The sequence below is a fragment of the Aethalodelphis obliquidens genome, unplaced genomic scaffold (genome assembly GCF_003676395.1).
Source record: "Aethalodelphis obliquidens isolate GAN/ISIS:26980383/991018 unplaced genomic scaffold, ASM367639v1 scaffold30, whole genome shotgun sequence".
Classification (NCBI taxonomy): Eukaryota; Metazoa; Chordata; class Mammalia; order Artiodactyla; family Delphinidae; genus Aethalodelphis; species Aethalodelphis obliquidens.
Genome location: NW_020837974.1, coordinates 14706422 through 14730580, shown reverse-complemented (window position 1 = coordinate 14730580; position 24159 = coordinate 14706422). Strand labels below are relative to the sequence as shown.

Below are 24159 nucleotides of genomic sequence, written 5' to 3'. Positions count from 1 at the left end.
TTTGGAAGACTGTTTGGTAGTGTGGTGGCCCTGGTGGTACACCAGTCAGTCTCCCTTCAAGAGAGTCTGCTGCAAAGAAGCTAGCTGGCCAGTAGCCTCCAGTGGCCGGCTACACCTTTGGATGGATCACAGCATTCATGCTGAGGCCATGCTCTCCCCAGGCTGCTCCCAGCCCATGACTGTGCCTGGCAGGGCTACTAGATAGGGGGTTACTCCTGCCTTGCTCCCTGTCAGCCTGGCTGAGACTGCAGCGCTTTCACAGTGGTCAGACCTGCTTTGTGATCTGGAGGCTTTCTATGCCTGTTCTTGCTCCCTGTCTCCTTTATCCTTCACAGGAATTGCCCCCTGTCAATCTCTTACACATCTGATTTCACTTTGGCATCTTCTCCTTGGAGGACCTAAATTGACTGAGGCAGTATAACTAATACTGTCTGACTCTAGTTCCGCCCCTGGATGTGTTCCCAGTAGACATGACTGCATGCAGCCACCAAAAGATGTTTACAGAATGTTCACAGCAGCTTTATTCAAAATAGATAACAACTGGCCAAATGTCCATAAACACTGGACAGACTGGATAAATAAAATTGTGGTTAGTTATATAGTGGACTATTACACAGCTGTGTACAATAACATAGATAAACCCTCACAGACATAATGATGAGTAAAAGAAGTCAGATAATCAATAGATCTTATCAAGTCAGTAAAGGAATCCAGAAGGAGGGGGCTCCAGGAGAATGAGTCCACTCAGAAGTATGAAAACCACCAGAGCGTTAGAGAGTCGATCTTTTTGAGGACAGTGGTAGACAGGCTTTAATATGATCCCAATGAGGGCTTCCCTGGTGGTGCAGTGGTTAAGAATCCACCTGCCAATGCAGGGGACACGCGATCCCTGGTCCAGGAAGATCCTACATGCTGCGGAGCAACTAAGCCCGTGCGCCACAACTACTGAGCCTGTGCTCTAGAGCCCACAAGCCACAACTACTGAAGCCCATGCCCTCTAGGGCCCGCGTGCCGCAATTACTGAGCCCGCATGCTGCAACTATTGAAGCCCACGTGCCTAGAACCTGTGCTCCACAGCAAGAGAAGCCACTGCAATAAGCCCGAGCCCTGCAACGAAGAGTAGCCCCTGCTGTCACATCTAGGAATGAAGACCCAACGCAACCATAAAAAAAAAAAAAATTCTTAAAAAAAAAAGATGATCCCAGTGATTTCCCTTCTGGTATCCATGCCTTTGTGTAATCCCCTCCCTTTCAGTGTAGACTGGACCTAGGGACTAGCTTTTTTTTCTCCTCCAGTTTTATTGAGATATAATTGACATATAACATTGTGAAAGTTTAAGATGTACAACATGATTTGGTATACATATGTAGTGAAATGATTACCACAATAAGATCAGTTAACACACCCATCACCTCACATAATTACCGTTTTTTATTTTTGGCCTGGAGGGACGGAATGAGAACATGTAAGATTTAGCAACTCTCTTAGCAACTTTCACATATACAATATTATTAACTACAGATACCATAGTGTACATTAGATTTCCAGAATTTATTTATCTTATAATTGGAAGTTTGTGCCCTTTGACCAACATCTCTTCATTTCCCCCACCTGCCAGCCCCTGCCAACCACCAAACAATTCTGTTTCTATGATTTCAGCGTTTTTAGATTCCACATGTGAGATTGTATAGTACACTTGACCCTTGAACAACACAGGCTTGAACTGCACAGGTCCACTTATATGTGGATTTTTTTCAATACACACATAGGACAGTAATACACGATCCTTGGTTGAATCTGTGGCTGTGAAACCTCGGATATGGAGGGCTGACTGTAAAGTTATATTTGGATTTTCGACTCCACAGGGGGCTGGTGCCCCTAACCCCTGCCTTGTTCAACGGTCAACAGTATTTGTCTTTCTCTGTCTGATTTATTTCATTTATCATAATGCCCTCAAGGTTTGTCCTTGTTGTCTCAAATGATAGGATTTCCTTCTTTTTTTGTGGCTGAATAATATTCCATTGTGGGTACATACCACATTTTCTTTATCCATTCATCCATGGACACATCCATGGACTAGCTCTAAGTAACAGAATATGTAATATGGGCTGTTTCTTCTGAGATTAGGTTACTAAAAAGACTGTGACTTCCATTTCCCTCACTCTCTCTTATCCCTTGCTTTAAGGGAAGGTAGCAGCTTCTTATGGAGAGGTACAAGTGGCCAGGAACTGATGGATCCAGCCAACAGCCAGAGAGGACGTGAGGCCTGCCAACTGCCCTGTGAGTGAGCTTGAAAGAGGATTCTCTAGCCTTGAGATGCCTGCAGCCCCAGCCAACATCTTGACTGCATCCTGTGAGAGACCCTGATCCAGGGGACACAGCTAAATAACACCCAGATTCCTGACCCACAGAAACTATGAGAAAATAAGAGATTTTTGTTGTTGTTGTTTTAAGCTGCAAGTTTGGGGTAATTTGTTACCCAACAATACATAAATAATAGGACATCAATTACTCAAAATCACTATATAAAACTGAAATCTCTTGGCCAGCGGCAACCAGGAAAAATCTAGCAATCTCCAAGAACAGTGTGTTTCTTCTTAGAGACAGTGAGAATAACATACATGTATTTTTCTTTTAGTTTTGGCCACCAGGAAGCTCCAAGAGCCAAATTTATGGCTCGGTTTTAATAATTATGTGAGACTCTATGGGCTACTTGTCTGTGTTCTTTTTTTTAAAATTAATTAATTATTTTTCACTGCTGTCGGGTCTTAGTTGCAGCACGCGGGATCTTTTGCAGTGGAGGGTGGGCTCTTCGCTTCATTGCAGTGCGTGCGCAGGCTTCTCTCTAGTTGTGGCATGCGGGCTTCTCTGGTTGTGGTGTGTGGGCTCCAGAGCGCTTGGGCTCTGTAGTTGAGGAGGGCGGGCTCAGTAGTTGTGGTGTGTGGGCTTAGTTGCCCCACTGCATGTGGGATCTTAGTTCCCCCACTGGGATGAACCAAAGTCCCCTGCATTGCAAGAAGGATTCTTTATTTGCAAGACGGATTCTTTTTCTTTTTTTAATTGGTCTGAGCCATTAATGCATTTTATTTATTTATTTATTCATTCATTCATTCATTTTTGGCTGCGTTGGGTCTTCGTTGCTGCTGCGTTGGGCTTTCTCTAGTTGCAGTGAGTGGGGGCTACTCTTCGTTGCGGTGTGCAGGTTTCTCACTGCTGTGGCTTCCCTTGTTGTGGAGCACCGGCTCTAGGCACGCAGACTTCAATAGTTATGGCTCGCCTGCTCTAGAGCACAGGCTCAATAGTTGTGGAGCATGGGCTTAGTTGCTCTGCTGCATGTGGGATCTTCCCAGACTAGGGATCGAACCCGTGTCCCCTGCAGTGGCAGGCAGATTCTTAACCACTGTGCCACCAGCAAAGTCCCTTGTCTGTGTTCTTACTCCTGGTCTTTTATTTATTTATTATAAATTTATTCATTTATATTTTTTGCTGTGTTGGGTCTTCTTTGCGGCGCGCGGGCTTTCTCTAGTTGCGGCGGGCTACTCTGTTGCGGTGTGCGGGCTTCTGATTGGGGTGGCTTCTCGTTGCGGAGCATGGGCTCTAGGCATGCGGGCTTCAGTAGTTGTGGCACGTGGGCTCAGTAGTTGTGGCTCGCGGGTTCTAGAGCGCCGGGTCAGTAGTTGTGGCGCACGGGCTTAGTTGCTCCGCAACATGTGGAATCTTAGCAGACTAGGACTCGAACCCATGTCCCCTGCGTTAGCAGGCGGATTTCCAACCACTGCGCCACCTGGGAAGCCCCTGGTCTTTTATTTTGATTTGTCTTTTTCTTAGTCCTGATTTTTTAGTTCATTTTTATACTTTACTATATTACACGAATTATGTTAAGCCATCTCAAATTCAGCTTACAGGGAAGCAAGGCATTCATAAATAATGTTTTAAAAATAGTTAAGTTTGCACTTGTTGAACACGAAGTGAGTGGAGGTGATGCTGGGGAATAACAGGTAATGTAAACGTGGCTCTGGAGCTTGGCTCTGGAGCTCTGGGAAATGGCCAAGGCTAATTTGGATTGGGTCAGAAAATATCAAGTGATAATGACAAAAAAAAAGGCAGAAAGTATGGCAATTGATTACCACCCGCAGGAGGTGGGGCCAAGGGCTTATCCAGTCACACACGGTGGTATCTTTGAAATTTATTCCTTTCACCGGGTACCCTAGGGCCCGCCCGCGCCACCGCTCCGCTCCGCTCCCCTCCCCTCCCCTCCCCTCCCCTCCCAGAGCCCCGCCCTTCCCTTCCCATGGCCCCGCCCCTCCTTCGGCCCCGCCCGCTGCGCGCGCCGCACTGCCTCCGGCTCCGCCCCCCGGCCGGCCTCCCGGCCGGTTGCGCACTCCGTTCCCCACTCCGCGCCCGCGCGCGCCTTCCCCGCCCCGCCAGGATCTCTCCTTTTGGGGCGGTTGGGCCGCGCGCCTGTGGGGGCGGGGCCCGGAGGAGGCGGTCGAGCCAATGGGGCGCGGCGGCGGCGGCGGCGGCGGTGGCGGCGGCGGCGGAGGCGGTAACGGTAGCGGCGGCGGCTGGGTCGGGCCCCGACGGGCGGCGGCGGCTGAGGTGGAGGCGGAGGGAGGCGGCGGCGGCGGCGGCGAAGGAGGCGGCGGCGGCGGCGGAGGGGGGAAGATGGCGGCGCCCGTCCTGCTGAGAGTGTCGGTGCCGCGTTGGGAGCGGGTGGCCCGGTATGCAGTGTGCGCCGCCGGGATCCTGCTCTCCATCTACGCCTACCACGTGGAGCGGGAGAAGGAGCGGGACCCCGAGCACCGGGCCCTCTGCGACCTGGGGCCCTGGGTGAAGTGCTCTGCCGCCCTTGCCTCCAGGTAGCCCGGCTAGGGGGAGCGGGCCGGGAGCGGCCGAGCGGGGCGAGGGCGGAGGCTGGGGGTGGGGAGCGCGCGGCGGGAGCTCGGGCCTGGGGGGCGGCGGGGATCGGGCCGCGAAGGGACCGACGGCGCCGTGAGCCTGGCCGGGAGCCTTGGCCGGGGCCGGGGGGCGGCGGCCGGGGTGGGGCGGCCCGAGTGCAGGCCGCCGAGGCTGAGGTGGCGGGGCCGCGAGACCGGCAAGGAGGGATGAGGTGGCAGAGTGCAGCCGCGAGGCCGGAGCGGACCGGGGGCAGTTGGGCAGGCTGGGGCCGGGCTCGGAGGGAGCAAGCGGGGTTCGCGGAGGGTGGGTCCCGGCCGGCTTGACAGATTTAGTGGTTCTCGCCCGGGAAGGCGAGTCGGGGGTGTGGGAGCCTGCCCGAGGGAGCCATGAGGTCAGTGTCCGCCCCTCGTCTGGGGTCGCTGCTGCTGCCCAAGGCTGTACGGCCGGCGTGGGCTCGGGGTTTGCATTTCCCACTGTCTTCCCGGTGTTAGGACAGGTGTTTCCGTGGTCAGGCCTCTTTGTACTCTGTAGCGCTAATGAGAATTTGCAGACTTCTTGAGACAGTGACATTTGCGGGCAAACAAGAATTTGACCCTACTCTGGAAGGAGATACCTGCACTTAACATATCTGATTTCTTGGATTCCCCCTCGTATATTTCAGTGTGCCCGCGAGGGGGGAATGGCCTGAGTTTGGATCTGGTCTAAGCATAATTTGAGTAAAATACGAGTATGTCATGTGTAATGATGATGTTTGGGGCATTAGGGTGCCATTTAAACGTTGTTGGTTATTATAATGGTATACCCACCGAAGCTTAAAAATACACGCATTGCTAAACTGGAGGGATTGGTTTGTTTTACTGATACTTTTAGGTTTTTAAAAATGTTGTAGTCGATTTATCTGTTACACTTTATTTTCTGCATTAGATTTTTCTGGGTAAGTTACTTTGAAAAAAAGAGGAATTTACATCTTAAAAGTGGCTGCTCTTTTTTTTTTAATTGAGGAGGGTTCATTTTTTAGAAGTAGAAATAGTGAAAGAAATTATTTCACAATTGATAAGTTATAATTTTAATAGAGACATTACTATGCCTAATATTTTGAGTTTGTTAACAGTAGTCACATTTGAGCAGTTTCTTCCTCTCACATTGTTCTGTAAATTACTACGTAGACAGTAATGTATAGCTCACTAGTTTATTTTGACCTACATATTGGTGATTACATGAACGACCTAGCACTGGAGTTTGTCTTGTTACTATTTACAAATTTCAGACTGCTGATCTTTTCCACTTTGACAGCCTTCTTGGTGAGCCACGTACTCTTTCTCATTTGCTCTTAAACCAAAATCCTGTAGCTTTTTAGTGGAAAAATAGTCATCATTATTGCTACATTAGACATAATGTGTGTAAAATGTAGATACCAGTTAACAGTTAAAATATGTCAATGTGACAAAACCTCTCATTTGTTGTTGGGTATTTTGAACCAAGTTAATAGACCTAATAGACTCTCAGATATCCTTTGAGAATCACTGAGTGTATTTTATACAAACATTTTTATATGATTTTCACTATCCATTGGAAAGGACTTTTATATTTAAAGTACCTTGCACCCAAAGTTAGCTAACTAAATATATAATGAAAAGACTAAGCAGCAGTGTATTTCAGGTATTTGAAAAAAGGAATAAAAATAACTTTTGATATTAGATTAATATGGAATTTAAGCAGAATTATTACCAATTTTAGCTTTTGGAAACACTATAGTCTATCATAACTTTAACTAGACCTTTTAACATTTGGACTTGGAAAGAGTGCTTTATGTTATCCAGACTGTATGTTTAAGTTCTTAATATTGGCTTTCCTTTAAAAAAGCGTGTTTTTGAACCATGTAGTAAGTATAGATTATAAATATTTTCAGTTATGTATCCTGCAAGTTATGTATCCTGCAAGGTTTCAGTTATGTATCCTGCAAGGTTTTTGTGTTCTGATGTCTGTTTAATAAAGCACCATAAGATAATATAAATAACATCAAGTGAGATTATATATAAAGTATATGTGTAAGACTAAAAATATCTGGATCTCTTTATAGTTTTAAGTGTGAATTTAATATGTTGTGACTGACACTAATGTTTAATTGTGTAGCTGTGTACGTAGAATATTTTAAATTTGATGCTCACTAAAGGAAGATAGGTAAGAAATAAGACATGCTAATAAGAGGAATAAATAGCTTATTTGCTGTGTACACAATAAAATTCAAGAAATTTAGACAGTTTGACCAACCTGTTTATAAACTGCTTGCAAAACCATATATATCAATACATATATACATTATATATATATAAACTATATATATTATATATATATGATGGAGATACAGAAATTTGGAAATTAAAGTGGCTTGAGTCTAATTTATAGATCAATTTTCTTTTGGAAGTAGGTAGACTAAACATAATTAAAAGTTTTTATTTTGTCAAAGTGAAAAAGGCTTTAAATAAAAGCAGATTATTGGAGACCTCAAGTTGTAGTTCTTTTTATTTGATTTAAGTATTGATTGCCAGTTAGCAGTAGTAGTAAAAAATGTGACTATTTTATTTATTTAAAAAATTTTATTATTATTATTTTTGGCCATGCCACAGGGGCATGTGAGATCTTAGTTTCCTGACCAGGGATCGAACCCACGCCCCCTGCATTGGAAGCGTGGAGTCTCTTTTCTTTTTTTTTGCGGTAAGCGGGCCTCTCACTGTTGTGGCCTCTCCTGTTGCGGAGCACAGGCTCTGGACGCGCAGGCTCAGCGGCCATGGCTCACGGGCTCAGCCGCTCCGCGGCATGTGGGATCTTCCTGGACCAGGGCACAAACCCGTGTCCCCTGCATTGGCAAGCGGACTGTCAACCACTGCGCCACCAGGGAAGCCCGAAGCGTGGAGTGTTAACCACTGGACCGCCAGGAAAGTCCCAAAGTGTGACTATTTTAGGAACAGAAAGTTTGAGCCCAGGTTTGAGTAGAATTAAAGATAAAGCATGAGAAAAATTAACCAATGAAATCCTGAGGAAGGTTCTCTGCCAGAATCCAGCGTTAACTCATGTGATTTTGGATTGCTGAAACTCACTTTATTCTCATTTCTTAATCCTTAAGAGTTCTAATCCAAATAAAGTAGAGATTAATGAGAGAATCTTGAGGGCTATATGTGTGTGTGTGTGTAAGTCCTCTATTATTTTGGGAGGCATCATCATTGTCTAAGGAAGTAGTTCCCAGATTTTTGGATTTCAAAAGAAGTATTCCCCCCCCAAATTGGGAGGCTGCAATAGAGGTGCCAGTTTGTTCTGCTGGCTGGCTATAGTCAATAAAAACAGCAACAGTAACCCATACCACTATCTGCTGTCACTGTCATTTCATTGTAAGTAAGGATATTTTAACTCAAATAATTAGAAAGAACTGAATCTCAGTATGAAAGATCTTTAAATTGAATCACTTAGGTTTATTAAAAAGTTTACTTTCTTCTCATTTTTCCTCATTTTTATTTAAATTACTAAAAGCTTGTTGCAAGTCTGCACCAGCCTGCCTGCTAATCCCTGTCCAGTGCACTAAGTTCAGATCCAAAGGTTCTGGGTGGACTCCTAGCTCGTCCACTTGTTAGACTGTGGCCTCAAGCTAGTCACTCATCTTCATGGAGCTACAGTTGCTTCTTGGTTAAATGGGGATATTAAAACCTACTTTGCCAGATTAATGGGTAGGATTAAGGAGGATACATGGAATAAATAAATGGATGATACTTGAAATAAAGTATGTACTCGATTAGTTACAGCTGTTATTGACTGGAGGTGGTATGATTATTTTTTTGCAATGTCTGATCATAAACGCCTTTAAATAGTACAAGTTACTTGTCTTAGGTGTAGTCATTTATGTATTTTAAATGTAAATTGTTTTAGAGTACTTTATTGCTCACTCCATGGCATAGTATAAAGACTTAAAATCCATTTAAAACAACTCCAAAAGTGTGGCAAGAGACACAAAATAATGTGTAGAATATTCTTTATAGGTATTTCCTATACGTTGCATTAGACCCCTTCTAAGAAGAGCTTTTATGTAAGAAAAAAATGATTTTGAAAGATGAAGAGGCTTGACAATTCAGGTCCTCAAAAAGTTGCCTTATTTCGCAAAATGTTGGACTAGTACCCCTCTCATGTCTTAAAAATAGTACCATCTGTTTACTACCCCCCTCTTTGAGACACATTTTTAGAATTAGAATAGAACCTAGGAATCTGTGCTGCCCCTTGCTTAGTTCAGCTAGACTCAGAGGTTAAATGACTTGTGCAAGGTAACACAGTTAGTGGCAGATTGGGACTAGAAGCCTGGCTTCCAGAGTACTTGTTTAGAGGGACCACCACCCCACCCTCCTCCATTTTTAAAATTAAATTCTTATATAGGTAATATATTCACTGCTTCAAGTTTGAAAGATACTAAAGCATATATAGTGAACCGTCCCCTTCAGAACCCTGCCCCCAGACTTGTAGTTCTCCCTTTCCTTAAGCAGACATGAAACTTTACAGAGCCATTTTATGCATATACAAGCATAAATATGACCATATTAGTCTCCCCATTTTTTACACATAGAACTACCATATTCTATGTTCTGATCTGTACTTTACTCTTTGCTAGCATTCTTTCCATCACCACCATACTTTTAAGTGCTTACATTCATATTTGGTGAATGTTAATAACTGCTACCACTATGTTAAAAACAATTTGTTCTACTGGTTAGTTTTGACCAAGATGAATTTAATAAATAAAATACAGGTTCTTACGTGACCATTGTTTCTTGGTATGGAAATTTCAGAAGCAGTATGGACTTCAAAGAATGTAAGGGGAATAGAGGGATATCACAAAGAGGTGAACTTGGATTGCCATGCATTAGAGATAGTTGGTAATACTTGGATAATGTTTACTGTGTACTAGGCAGTGTTCTAAATGCAGTTTATTTAATTCTCACAGCTGTCCTGTGAGGCACTTTTATCACCATTTTACAGATGAGAAAATTGAAGCACACAGAATGTAAATGAAACTTGATTTAGATAGTACAGTGGCAGAGGCCACATTTTAACCCAGGCAATCTGGCTCTTTACCACTACTTTAAATTCCATTTGATCTGATTTTGATATAGTGATACCCATATCAGCCAAATTTTTAAAAATATGCAAACATCTATGCTTTTTTTTTTGCATCTGTATGTTTGTGTTTTAGCTTTTACTTATTGGGAGCAATCTTTTTGGAAAAGCAAGAACATTACTCTGAAGGCACGGTATTCAAGAAGTAAATCCCTGGAGTGTTTGCCTTCTAAGCCTAAACTTGTGAAGATAAGGCATTTGTCACACCTAGTGAGTGAACAGGTATACAGTGGGGTGAGCTATCAGGAAGACCTAACAGAATAGCCGAGAGAAGAAAGATAAAGTGGATCTACGTACCTGGAGGTGTAGAGGGGAGGGGAAAATGTTAGTATGAATTTGTACTGGGGTGGGGTAGTCCTTCCTGAGAGAGATGTTGAGTCATAAGGACCTACTGCATAGAGAAACAGAAGAATTGGGCCTGGGGTGTGGTGGGGTTAAGTCACCAGAACCAGGAATTTAAGAGGAATTCATTTCCTTGATGATTTGGAAGGATTCTAGGAAACAACATGAGGAAAGGCAGAAAACGGTGACCATTTTGAGGGGAATAGCAAATGGTCATATTTGAATGTAATGTAGATTTACCTGGGTTGGGAGAGGACTGGAATCTAGATCTTGGCCAGAAGAATGCAAAACCAGGCATTCTTGTAAGCCACGTGTTCTTGTAAACATAGATAAAACTTAACAAGCACTGTGCCTTGGGTTTCTCTTCTGTACAGTGTTTGTACTAGATTGCACTAGACTTGTATTAGATTATCAATTTTTAAAATTCATCCCTCAGAATCCTAGTTCTGTGGTGGTACAACAGGGATTTCATAAGCATTTGAGTCACATTTTTAACATTGTAAACTTTAAAACATTATAAACATTTATATACACTCAGATGTATCTCATGCTAAATTTTACATTAGAGACCGCTGATTTGTACTGCCGGGTTATCTAGGTAAAAAAAATATTCAATCATAAAAGGTTGCAGTCTATATGATTGCATTATATAACATTATTGAAATAACAAAATTATAGAGATGGAGAATAGCTTAGCTGTTGCTGGGAGTTAGGAATGGGGGAAGGGGTGGTTAAGGAGGCAGCACGAGAGAGCTTTGTGGGGAGGGAACAGTTCTGTATCTCAGCTGTGGTTACTCAAAGCTACAAATGTGATAAAATTGCATAGAACACACACACAACACACACACACACACACACACACACACACGAATGTAGAAGTGGTGAAATATGAGTAAACTCTGTACCAAGGTCAGTTTCCTGGTTATGATCTTACACTAGAGCTATGTAGGATATTACCATTGAAGGAAGTTAGGTGAAGGGTCCTCAGGACCTTCCTGTACATTTTTTTGAAAATTCCTGTGATTTATAACTATTTTAAAAATAAAAGTAAAAAAGAAAAAAAAAGTAGTGTATTTAGGGTGTTTGAGGGGAAATAAGCAAAAAGAAAAAATGAAAATTCTCCATAACGCCAACAGCCAGATAACAATCCTTATAATAGTGTTTCTTGCTTTCTTTGTGCCTATACTTGAATTTTTAAAATTTTTATTGATTGGAAAGATTGTAGCTTTACACTGGTCTTTTAAAAATTCAGATCAGTCCTTATTTGCTTTTGTAAAATTATATGAGCAAGTTTGCTCCTATAGACAACTCTCATTGCATTGTGCAATAACATGTGACTGCCTTAGGTATAATGCCTTGATGTCATGATTAGTATATATTTTAAGATTTTTATTTTTTACCAAAATACTTGTGGTTACCAAGTATTCTCATTCCTAATATTATTAGAGGTTTAACTTAGAAATGTTCTACTTGGACTTCCGGACAGGTGTAATAAAATGCTCAGATAGCATTTATGTGCTGTTTTTTAAAGAATCACAAAAACTCTTATTTGCAATTGCTACTCTCTGTGAATCAGGTTTTTCTTGATACTGGGCAGTCAAACAAAACAAATTCGACTGCCCTAATCATCCATAATTTGAAGTTTGTATTCACCAGAAGAGCTTCATTGTAAATGTTATAAATTTGAGCTTTTCAAATACACTAATACAATGCAATACTGCTTTAATCTGTTTCTCATATCATAGATCCATTTAAATTTTCATTTACAAAAAAGTTCTTTTGCTAAACAACATTTTTAAATACCCTGGATTATGATCTATAAAGTTTCTTTTGTTGTTAGCACCTGTAACTTAGGGGCATTTCAAGGATGCTGTTGTCACTGTTGTGTGATTATTGACCTTTTAAAGACCATCATTGTGTTTGAGAAGTAAAATGGAAAATCCATGACAAAATAGGAATTAAGTGGAGTATATTCAACATCACTTTGTCTTAGGAGTTTGATTTATTTCCTCCTCTGCTTTGTGCTAATAGTTACTATCACAGACTCTAGAGCAAGTGTAACTGGGTTGAAACCTTGGTTCCATAACTTGATCTCGTCGCAGTTTCCTCCTCCGTAAAATGAGGATAATAATAGCGTCTAACTCAGGATTATTGTATGAAGTGCACCAATGCACCAATACCTGTAAATGGTCTTAGCACAGTGCCAGGCACAGAAGTAAGTGCTCATAAAACTTAGCTCTTATTTTAAAATACGGTTGAGATCATACTGTACGTACTTTATATCTTTTCTCCTCATCTAACATGTCACAACTATTTTCTTATGTCATTAAAAATTCCACCAGTAATGTAAGAGAATGTCAAGTGCCCTGTACGCCTGCCATATTGGGCATTCTCATTTTTTAGACCTTTATCAGTTTCATGTATGAAAAATGAAACTCTCATTGTTTTGACTTGCATTTCCCCCCAAGGTATAAGTAAGGTTTAATGTTTTTCACATTTTATTAACTGTTTGTCTTTCTTCTCCAGTCTTGCCTGTATAGATCTTAGAATTTTTATATTGATTTAGACAAATGCTTTATATACTTAAAGGATATGAATATTTTATTATATTTGTTAATATTTTTGCCAGTTTAGTTCAATTTCATTAATTTTTGCAGTACTATGGGTTTTTTTTAAAATTTATTTATTTTTATATTTATTTTTTTTTGGCTGTGTTGGGTCTTCATTTCTGCGTGAGGGCTTTCTCTAGTTGCGGCAAGCAGGGGCCACTCTTCATCACGGTGTGCAGGCCTCTCACTATCGCGGCCTCTCTTGTTGCGGAGCACAGGCTCCAGACGCGTAGGCTCAGTAGTTGTGGCTCACGGGCCTAGTTGCTCCGCGGCATGTAGGATCTTCCCAGACCAGGGCTCGAACCCGTGTGCCCTGCATTGGCAGGCAGATTCTCAACCACTGCGCCACCAAGGAAGCCGGGTTTTTTTTTAAGTATATAAAATTTAATTATTTTTCTTTTTAATTTTTTCTTATAGCTTGTAAGTTTAGAAGGGCATTTCTCATTCTGATATCTGATGAATTTATAATTTCTCTTAGTTTTGAAAAAATTAATTTCTTAATCATCTAGAATGTAGCTTATCAGGTGTTAGATGAGTCTGTAACCTAATTTTTGTACAGACATATGTTTAACGGGCATTCATATTCCTTCTGGATATTGCCTGTTCATGCCTTTGCCCAATTTTTCCCTGCAGTGTTGTCGTTTTTTTCTTATTGGTTTGCAGGAATTCTTTAGATATCAAAGTAGTTAATCCTTTGTTATATGTATTACAGATATTTTCTCCTAGTTTCTCACTTGTCTTTTAATTTCATTTATGGTATTATTTTTTTTTTTTTTGCGGTACACGGGCCTGTCACTGCTGTGGCCTCTCCCGTTGTGGAGCACAGGCTCCGGGCGTGCAGACTCAGCGGCCATGGCTCACGGGCCTAGCTGCTCCGCGGCATGTGGGATCTTCCCGGACCGGGGCACGAACCCATGTACCCTGCATTGGCAGGCGGACTCCCAACCACTGCACCACCAGGGAAACCCATTTATGGTATTTTTATTCATACAGAAGTTTAAACTTTTTATGTGGTCCCATCTTCGACTTCTTTGTAGCTTTTGAGTTTTTTTGTTTTTTCCTTAATCTTGTTTATCAAAATCTCTACCATCCCAAGTTTTTTTTTTTTTAAGATTTTTTTTTTGTGATGTGGACCATTTTTAAAGTCTTATTGAATTTGTTACTATATTTCTTCTGTTTTATGTTTTGGGTTTTTTGGCTGCAAGGCATGCAGGATCCCAGCTCCCCGACCAGGGATCAAACCCTCCTGCATTGTTTTTTGTTTGTTTGTTTGTTTGTTTGTTTTTGCAGTACGCGGGCCTCTCACTGTTGTGGCCTCTCCAGTTGCGGAGCACAGGCTCCAGATGCGCAGGCTCAGCGGCCATGCCTCACAGGCCCAGCCGCTCCGCGGCACATGGGATCTTCCCGGACCGGGGCACGAACCCGTGTCCCCTGCATTGGCAGGCGGACTCTCAACCACTGCACCACCAGGGAAGCCCCTGCATTGTTTTTGTTTTTGTTTTGTTTTGTTTTGTTTTGTTTTGTTTTTGCGGTACGCGGGCCTCTCACTGTTGTGGCCTCTCCCGTTGCAGAGCGCAGGCTCTGGACGCGCAGGCTCAGCAGCCATGGCTCACGGGCCCAGCCGCTCCGCGGCATGTGGGATCTTCCCGGACTGGGGCACGAATCTGTGTCCCCTGCATCGGCAGGCGGACTCTCAACCACTGCGCCACTAGGGAAGCCCAAACCCTCCTGCAGTGGAAGGCGAAGTCCCAACCACTGGACTGCCAGGGAAGTCCCAAGATTTTCTTTCTTATAAATTTATTTATTTATTTATGGCTGTGTTGGGTCTTCTTTGCTGCACGCGGGCTTTCTCTAGTTGTGGCGAGCGGGGGCTGCTCTTCGTTGCGGTGTGCGGGCTTCTCATTGTGGTGGCTTCTCTTGTTGCGGAGCACGGGCTCTAGGCACGTGGGCTTCAGTAGTTGTGGCTCGCGGGCTCTAGAGCACAGGCTCAGTAGTTGTGGTGCACGGGCTTAGTTGCTCTGCAGCATGTGGGAACTTCCCGGACCAGGGCTCGAACCCTGTGTCCCCTGCACTGTCAGGCAGATTCTTAACCACTGTGCCACCAGGGAAGTCCCCCAAAGATTTTTTTTAAACTCTTGTATGTTATATTTGAAATTTGTTTTTTCATATTTAACTCTTTTAGTTTGTGTGGAATTTACTTTTTGTCAGATGTGAGGTAGGGATCTAACGTACTTTTTTTTTAATTGATAAGCTTTTGCCTAATTCCAGTTATTGACTTGTCCACATTTGAAATGGTGCAAGAATTTCCTTATATACATAGGGCCTCTTTCTGGACTCTCAGTTCAGTTCCAGTGATTTGTTTGTGTATGTTTCTGCAGAATTCCATTACCACAGCCCCCCTTTCCCCTGTAGCTTTATATAATACAGTTTGATACCTGATAGAGCAAATATGCTCATTTTCAAATTTTTCTTGGCTGTTCTCATGCATGTATTGTTTCAGGTGAATTTTAGAATTTACTTTGATGAGCTCTAAAAAAAATCCCATTGACATTTTGATTAGAATTGTACTGAATTTATAGGTGATTTGGGAAGGAGACAACCTTCACTAAAATCTTTGTATCAAGGAACAAACATATTGCGACTTTCTACTTGTTCTGGAGTTGCTAATCTGATGCCATTTTAACCAAATGCCCATTGTGGTTTTGTTTTGTTTTGTATGTGATTTATGTGGTGCTAGAAATTGAGAAATTTTATGATGGCATTCCGGTGGGATCCAGGAATACTAGAATTCCCTCCAGTCCACAGCCATTATTTTCAAGTCTATAGGGTCCCTAAGAGAGAGGTTTATATTTGTACTGGCAATGAAAAACCAAAATACTTTGCATCTTGAGTAGGACTTGGGCATCAAACTCTAAGACAGAAGACTGGAATGAACCCAGCTGGTTCATGTGGAGATGCTGTTTTTCTCAATTTAGTTAAGCTTCATTTGTTTCAAACTGAAACAGGCCATGGGATGGACACCCTCCATCTCCCAGTTTTCAAACGTGGCTAGATCTTTCCCTTACGATGTGGGCAAAGCTGCTCTAACTCATTCCTATCAGTGCTCAGGGCCTTGTAACCAGAGAGAGCCCATTTGCCCTGGCTGACTGCTGATCTGGTCTTGGCCACCTGCCTCTGGCCTTTTCTGCCCAAGTAGTAGGTTTGGCCCTGGCTGTCACTTGGAATAGACGAAGTCCTCTCTTGAAGGCGTCTCATACCACTTCAGTCACATGGAAGAAGCAGAAAAATGAGCCCGCACGTGTGTACTGACCTTTTCATGGTGATTCTACCCAGTAGCACACAGACCTATCAGTGCTCCCAAATCTGCCTTCTTCCTTCCTGAGAGTCAGGGAGAAGAGTGAGAGGGGCCTTAATTCCTCACTTCTAAAGATAACACAAAAACTTGCAACCATTCTCAGAAGCATTGGTTTTCTCTCTGGGTGTTGCTTCTCTCAAATCAGCCAGAGAGACGTGGAGTAAAAACTGGCTTGCTGAGTATTGCACATAACCCATATGTTTTCTTAACTATGCATCAGCCTGCAGTGAATGACTAATTACTCATGAGATGTTCTCTTCCTTTGCTTAATGGTTCATGACACGTTCTTGATTGTCCTCCCGCCGCTCGATTCCTTCTCAGTTTTCTTTACCGGTTTATCATCCTCTACCTTTCCATTAAATGCTGACATACCAGGAATCAGCCGTACACCCTCTCGTCAGTCGTCTTTCCCTAAACAATCACATCCCTGCCCATGATTTCACTTACAGATGAATCCAAAATTTATATTTCTAGCCTGGACCTCTCCTTTGAGCTCAAGTTCTGCATATGTAATTGCCTGTTGGACATCTCTGCTTGGATGTCTCAAAGGAACTATTAAATTCACCATGTCCAAAGTTTAATTCATATTCTTCCCCTGAAATGCTGTTTCCTGTCTCAGTGAAAGGCATCCCACCCAAACAGTTGTGCAAGTCAGCAACCCGGGCGTTTTCCTTGGTTGCCTTTACTAACCCCCACCCCAACCCAATCAGTCACCAGGTCCAGTTGACTTTTTTAAACCTTTTTTCTGATTTGTAACCTTTTTGGTTTTGTTCTGTTACATACAGAAAAGTCATTGATCTGTGCATCTTGTTTTGATGTGGTGGTTATAAAGCATAAGCCTTGTAACCAACATTCAGGTCATTAAACAGACAATTTTCAGCACTGCAGAAAGCCCTCCTTATGAAGTATACTTCTCCTTCACTAGAATAAGCTCTGCCCTGACTTTTATGATAATCACTTTCTTTTCTACCTAAGGTTGCACCCGAACTTGGTAGCTTAGTTTTGCCTGCTTTTTCAAGCTTATATAAATGAACCATTCATTTTGTATTCTTTACTCTGGCTGCTTTCATTCAACATTATTTTGTGAGATTCATCTGTGTGTGATGGAGCTGTAGTTTGTCACTGCGGTACGCGGTTATTTTTTTTTGCGGTACGCGGGCCTCTCACTGCTGTGGCCTCTCCCGCTGCGGAGCACAGGCTCCGGACGCGCAGGCTCAGCGGCCATGGCTCACGGACCCAGCCGCTCCGCGGCATGTGGGATCCTCCGGGACCGGGGCACGAACCCGCGTCCCCTGCATCGGCAGGCGGACTCTCAACCACTGCGCCACCAGGGAAGCCCAGCGGAATGTTCTTTTATACAAATATATCACGGTTGATTGTTTTGCTCTTTTTTTGGATGGGTATTTAAATTGTTTTTACTTTGCAGCAATTATGAATAATACTGCTGTGAACACTTCTGTGATTCTTCAGTTTTAGTTGGTAATGCCAGACTATTTTTCAAAGTCATTGCACTAGTTTAGATTCCTACCAGCAGTGTATGAGAATTCCTGTTATTCCACCTCTTTGCCAAGCCTTGGAATTGTCAATCTGTTAAAGTAACCATTCTGGTTTATATGTAATGGATTTTTTTGTGTAATTTGAGGTATATGTCATATCCAATAAGTTGCAAAAATCTTAAATGTACAGCTTGAAGAATATTTTACATATGCATGTACCATATCCATATGAAGATATAGAACATTTCCATCACTCCAGAAAGTTCTCTCATACTCCTTTCCAGTCAGAAGCTATTATTCTGACAAAACTGTTTTGACTTCTACCACTATAAATTTGTTTTGCCTGTTCTTGAACTTCATGTAAATGGGTTTGTAACAGTATGAACTCTTTTGTGTCAGGCTTCTTCTGCCCAGCATAATAATGTTTTTTGCAATTCATCCAAGTTGTTGGTTTTATTAGTTATTCTTTTTTTACTGCTTAGTCCCATTTTATGATTATCATTTTCTTATTGATTATTGTTTCTAAGTTTGGCTATTGTGAATTAAGCTGCTATGAATATTCTCATGCACATCTTTCTATATATACATACTCATTTCTCTTGACTATATATCGAGGAGTGGATTTTGGGGCATCAGGTAGGCGTTTAATTTTATTAGAAACTACAGAACAGTTTCCCAAAGTGGTTGTACTACTTAACACTCCTCTTTGGTTTTAATTTGCATTCCCCTGATTACCAGTAGGGTTGAACAGCCTTTCGTGTGTTTATTGACCATCGTCTTTTCGAAAGGCTGATTAAAGGCTTATTAAAGTCATTTGCCCATTTTTCTATCTGGTGTTCTATCTTTGTCTTATTTGTGTGTGTGTTTGTGTGTGTGTGTGTGTATTCAGATACTCATATTGCAGATATCTATCCTCTTCCACTCTTTGGCTTGCCTTACCTTTTCATTTTCTTAAAGGTATATTTGGATTAACAGAAATTCTTAATTTTAATGTAGTTAAGTATGTCAGTCTTTTCCTTTATAATTAGAACTTTTTGTATCCTGGTGATGAAGATATATTCTATATTATTTTCTGTTAGGTTTTGCCTTTCACATTTAGATCAACAATCTATGTGGAATTTTTTTAATGGTGTGAGATAGGGGTCAGTTTAATTCTTTTCCTGTATGACTGTCCAGTTACTGTTATTGTGGCACCACTTTTTAAAATGTCCATTCTCCCCTGCTCTGTAGAGTCACTTTTGTCATAAATCAGCTGATTGTATGTACGAGGATTTGTCTGGGCTCTCTTCTTCCATTTTTCTATTTTGTCTGTCCTTATGCCAAAGTGCCATTGTCTTAAATAGTCTATTTCAGTAGTTCTCCTGGGACCATTTAGGGTCCCTGAGACCCTTTAAGGGGGTCTCTGAGGTCAAAACTATTTTCGTAGTGATAGTAAGATGTTATTTGCCTTATTCACTCTCATTCTCTCATGAGTCTACAATAGGTTTTCCAGAGGATGCATGACATGTGATATTGAAATAGATTGAATAAAGGAGCAGATTTGAGAATCCAGCTGTCTCCTATTAAGCCAGATACTAAAGAGATTTACAGAAATGTAAAGCAGTGCCACTCTTCCTGCTAAATATTTTTGTTTTGGAAAACAGTTATTTTTCATAAAGTTATTTCTGTTAGCATGTAATGGGTTTCTTATTATTTTTAAATGAATAAATATTTCAGAATTTTCTGCTTCAGTTTCAAATGTGAAAAAAAATAAACTCACATAAACTAAAGCTCTTTAGAGTTTCAATAACTTGTAGGAGTATAAGACCAAAAAGTATGAGAATTACTACTCTAGTTTTATAAATCTTGATATGCAGTAGATAATTCTTGGTTATTTTGAGCCCCTTGCATTTGCATATACATTTTAGAATCAGCTTGTGAGGTTCCACAATGATGAGTTTAGTGGTAATTGAAATCTTTATACCGATGAGTCTTCCAATTCATGAGTATTTTCTCTCCATGTGTTTTGGTCTTCTTTAATTTTTTTCTCAATAATGTTTTATAGATTTCTAAAAAGAGGTTTGGCATATCTTCCTAACAGAATTTTTGAAGAGAAAAAGGTAATTTAACAATAGGCATAAAATAAAAATCCTCAGCATTATGTCATAGCTGGGCAATGTCTTATTTTTTAGTGCTACATAAAAATAATTGTAAATCTTACATCGAAGGTATCTTTTTTTAAAAGTTTTTATTGGAGTATAGTTGATTTACAGTGTTATGTTAGTTTCACATCGAAGGTATCTTGAAGTTTATAAAATATAATCTGTAAACTCAGTGTAATAACAATATCTCAAACAGGGTTTTCAAAACTTGATTCTAAAGTTCATATGAAAGGACATATGTGGAATTTTAAGAATTATGAAAACCAGTGTTCATGAAGGAGGTATTAATGCTATTAAAGTCTGTGTTAAAGCTAAAGTAATTAAGAATATCAGAGTAGACAAGTTATCACTGGACAGAGTTGAGAGTACTTAAGTGGCCTCATTTATAGAAATGTTATATATGATAAGGATGAAAACAATTCTTCAGTAAATAGTATGGGGTCAACTGAGTAGCTATTTGGGAAAAAAAGCTAGCTTGCTATCTCACTTTAAAAAAGAAAACCTTTGGGCTTCCCTGGTGGCGCAGTGGTTGAGAGTCCGCCTGCTGATGCAGGGGACACGGGTTCGTACCCCGGTCCGGGAAGATCCCACATGCCGCGGAGCGGCTGGGCCCGTGAGCCATGGCCGCTGAGCCTGCGCGTCCGGAGCCTGTGCTCCGCAACGGCAGAGGCCACAACGGTGAGAGGCCTGCGTACAGCAAAAAAAAAAAAAAAAAGAAAAACTTTTATTGAGATACAATTCACAGGAAAGTATGCATACTTTAAGGGACCAACTCAACAAATTTTTATGTATGTATACACAAAGTACTCACCGCCTCAATCAAGATATAGACTATCTCCAGCATCTCAGAATTCTCCGTTATGCTCTTCCCAGTCAATACCGCCTCCACCAGTGATAACCACTATTCAGACCTCTATCCATAGATTAGTTTTGCCTGGTTTTGATGTTCAAATAAAGCGAATCATATAGTATGTCTTCTTTTGTGTCTAGCTTCTTTTGCTTAACATTATGTCTGTGAGATTTATTTATGTTGCATGTAGCAGTTCTTTTTTTACTCGTGTCGTATTATGTTGTGTTAATATGCCACCCTTTATCTATTCTGTTGATAGAAATTTTGGTTGTTCATATTTTTGTCGGTAAAATGAATAAAACTGCTGAGAACATTCTTGTACATGTTTGTGGGGGGAGCACAAGTGCTCATTTTCTGTTGGAATTGAGTGGAAATGCTGGGTCATAGGATATGTGTATGTTTAATTTTAGTATATATTGCCAAACAGTTTTCCAGAGTGACTGTACCAGCTTATACCCATCAGCAACATATGACAGTTCCAGTTGCCCTAAGTGTTGCAGAACCCCAGAAACCATAAAGAAGAAAAAGTTGATGAATTCACATAAAGACAGATAAAACCTATGTGTGGCAAAAACTAGCATAAAACAAAGTTGGAACTCCAAAGATAAACTGGGAAAAAAATTTGCCATGCATCATATTTAAGGAGCTAATTTTCTTTAAAAAGAAAAATCAGAAAATCTGGGAGTCCTTTTAAATCAATTCAGAAAAGACCAACAACTCAGTAGACAAGTGGGACAGGACATTCAAAGACAGTTGAAAGTAAAAACAAATAATTTTAAACAGGAAATGATCCCCAGTTTCAATCATAATAAGAGAAAAGCAAATTGAAAGTATATTGAAAGCATTTTTAATATATATGATTGGCAAAGAAAAAAGTTTGATTAATGTAGCTAAGACGTAGAGAAATAGCTACTTCCATTTAGTAATGATAGGATTCTAAACTATGTAGAGCAGATGATATCCATTAAAATTAACAATGCATGTACCTCAAGAGTAATATGGATAAGTTGTGATGTATTACACAATGGAATATTACAGAGAGAAAGAATGAATGAATTACAGGACTTCCCTGGCTGTCCAGTGGTTAAGATTCCGTGCTTCCAGTGCAGGGGGCGCGGGTTTGATCCCTGGTCGGGGAACTAAAATCCCACATGTCCTGTGACGCAGCAGAAAAAAAAAGAATGAATGACAGTTCATACACCATATGGATGATTCTCACAAACGTAATATTGAGTGGAAGAGCCAAACACCTAAGTTCAAAACCAGATAAGGGGCTTCCCTGGTGGCACAGTGGTTGAGAGTCCGCCTGCCGATGCAGGGGACACGGGTTCGTGCCCCGGTCTGGGAAGATCCCATATGCCGCGGAGCGGCTGGGCCCGTGAACCATGGCCGCTGAGCCTGCGCATCCGGAGCCTTTGCTCCGCAATGGGAGAGGCCGAAAAAAAGAGGGGCCGGCGTACCGAAAAAAAAAAAAAAAAAAAAAACCAGACAAAATTAATCTATGGTGTTAGAAGTCAGGGTAGTGTTACCCTTGATGGAGCTCACTGAAAGGGAACCCAAGAAGGGCTTTGAGGGGCTTGTAATGTCCTGTATCTTGATGTGGGTGCTGGTTACACGGTTGTGTTTACATTGGGAAAATTCATGAAGTTATAAACCTAGGATTTGTGAATGTATGCTATACTTCAATATTAAAATAAAAAGTGTATATACATAGTCATAAAGCACATACCTTTGTTTTAGCAATTCCCTTCTATGCTTGTAAGCACACACATACATAAACATACACATTTGTATATATGGAGGTTAAATAATATGAGCATATTAACTGCTGTGTTTGTAATAGTAAAATTTTGGACAAAACCTATTTATCCATCAGTGGGGAACTGGTAAAATAACTAATGGTATAGTCATACAGTGAATTAGTAGTAACTCTTAAAAGGAGTAAGGCAGTTCTTTATGAACTCCTTTAGAAATATCTCTAAGATATATTAAATGAAAAGACCAATGTGCATGAACACTATATGTAGTATGCTACCATTTCCATTTGGGTATTTTCTTTTAAGGCATGTACATACAAGCATATATAAATAGAATATCTCTAGAAGGATAGAAAGACATACTAATGCTGGCTTTCTCTGAGGAGAAGTGGATGGCTGGGGGTAAAGTGGTATCTCTAGAAGGATAGAAAGACATACTAATGCTGGCTTTCTCTGAGGAGAAGTGGGTGGCTGGGGGCAAAGTGGGAGACACTTGCTCTGCATACTGTTTTGTGACTTTTAAATTAAAAAAAATTTTAATTGTGGCAAAATCCACATAACATAAAATTTACCATCTTAGCCATTTTAAGTGTGCAGTTAAGTATATTCACGTCTTTGTGCAAGCAGTCTCCAGAACCTTTTCATACCCATTAAATAACTCATTTCCTCCTCACCTTGACCCCTAGCAATCACCATTCTACTTTTGTTGATTATATGACTTGGACTACTCTAGATACCTCATCAAAGGAGAGTCACACAGTACTTGTCTTTTTGTGACTGGCTTATTTCACTTAGCATAATGTCCTCAAAGTTCATTTAACCAATTTGTGACCTTTGAATTCTGTACCTTGTCCATTTATTACTTATTTTTAAAAGATCATTAAAATAAAAAGTTATGACCTTATTATTCAGAGCTGGCTAATTATGTGGTAAAAAGTTGATAATGTGTATTATTCACCTTAACCAAAAATGCCAGTTTGGGCAGCAAAACAACTTTATGCCAACGTGCCATTTGAAGCTTTATTTCATCTGTAGGTGCCAACCAAAATGCAGGCTTATCCAGTCCTCAGTCTCTTGAACCTCAGTCTGCTCCTTTTTCTCCTTTTTTCATCTGTTTCTCCTTTTTTCATCTGTAGGTGCCAACCAAAATGCAGGCTTATCCAGTCCCCAGTCTCTTGACCCTCAGTCTGCTCAGTAGTTTTTACCCTGGGTTTATTGTCCAACTTTGATCTCAAAATCTAGTTCTTTACCCCAGGCACAGCCTGGTTCTCTGCCAAGGGCATTGCTTCCTCTTTGCAGATTTCTCCTCTATCTCTGATCTGTTTAAGAGGGTTTCTCCTTCTGCTAGCTGTTCAGTACTGCTTGCGATCATTAGTCTAGAGCCTTCTGCAGTAATCTTGTTTCCTGTGAATTGAAACTCATTGTTTCATTGGAATTGTTGACTGTGGGGATTGATGTGGAGACAAAGGAACAAGTTGAAATGGCTTTGGAGTTTATGGGAGGACTTTGTACCATTAAATAGAACAGAAAGAGACAGGCAGGCTCTAGGTGGAAGG

The 24159-nt window shown here is 41.2% G+C and overlaps 1 protein-coding gene across 1 annotated transcript in view; it reads left to right on the top strand.

The window, feature by feature from the left end:
- The first annotated feature begins 4530 nt into the window (after nt 1-4530).
- VKORC1L1 (vitamin K epoxide reductase complex subunit 1L1) overlaps nt 4531-24159 on the top strand; it is a 59474-nt gene continuing 39845 nt past the window's right edge. Inside the window, exon 1 of the mRNA XM_027126243.1 lies at nt 4531-4859. Coding sequence (XP_026982044.1) covers nt 4666-4859 — 194 coding nt within the window. The 5' untranslated portion in view covers nt 4531-4665. The remainder of the gene's footprint in view (nt 4860-24159) is intronic.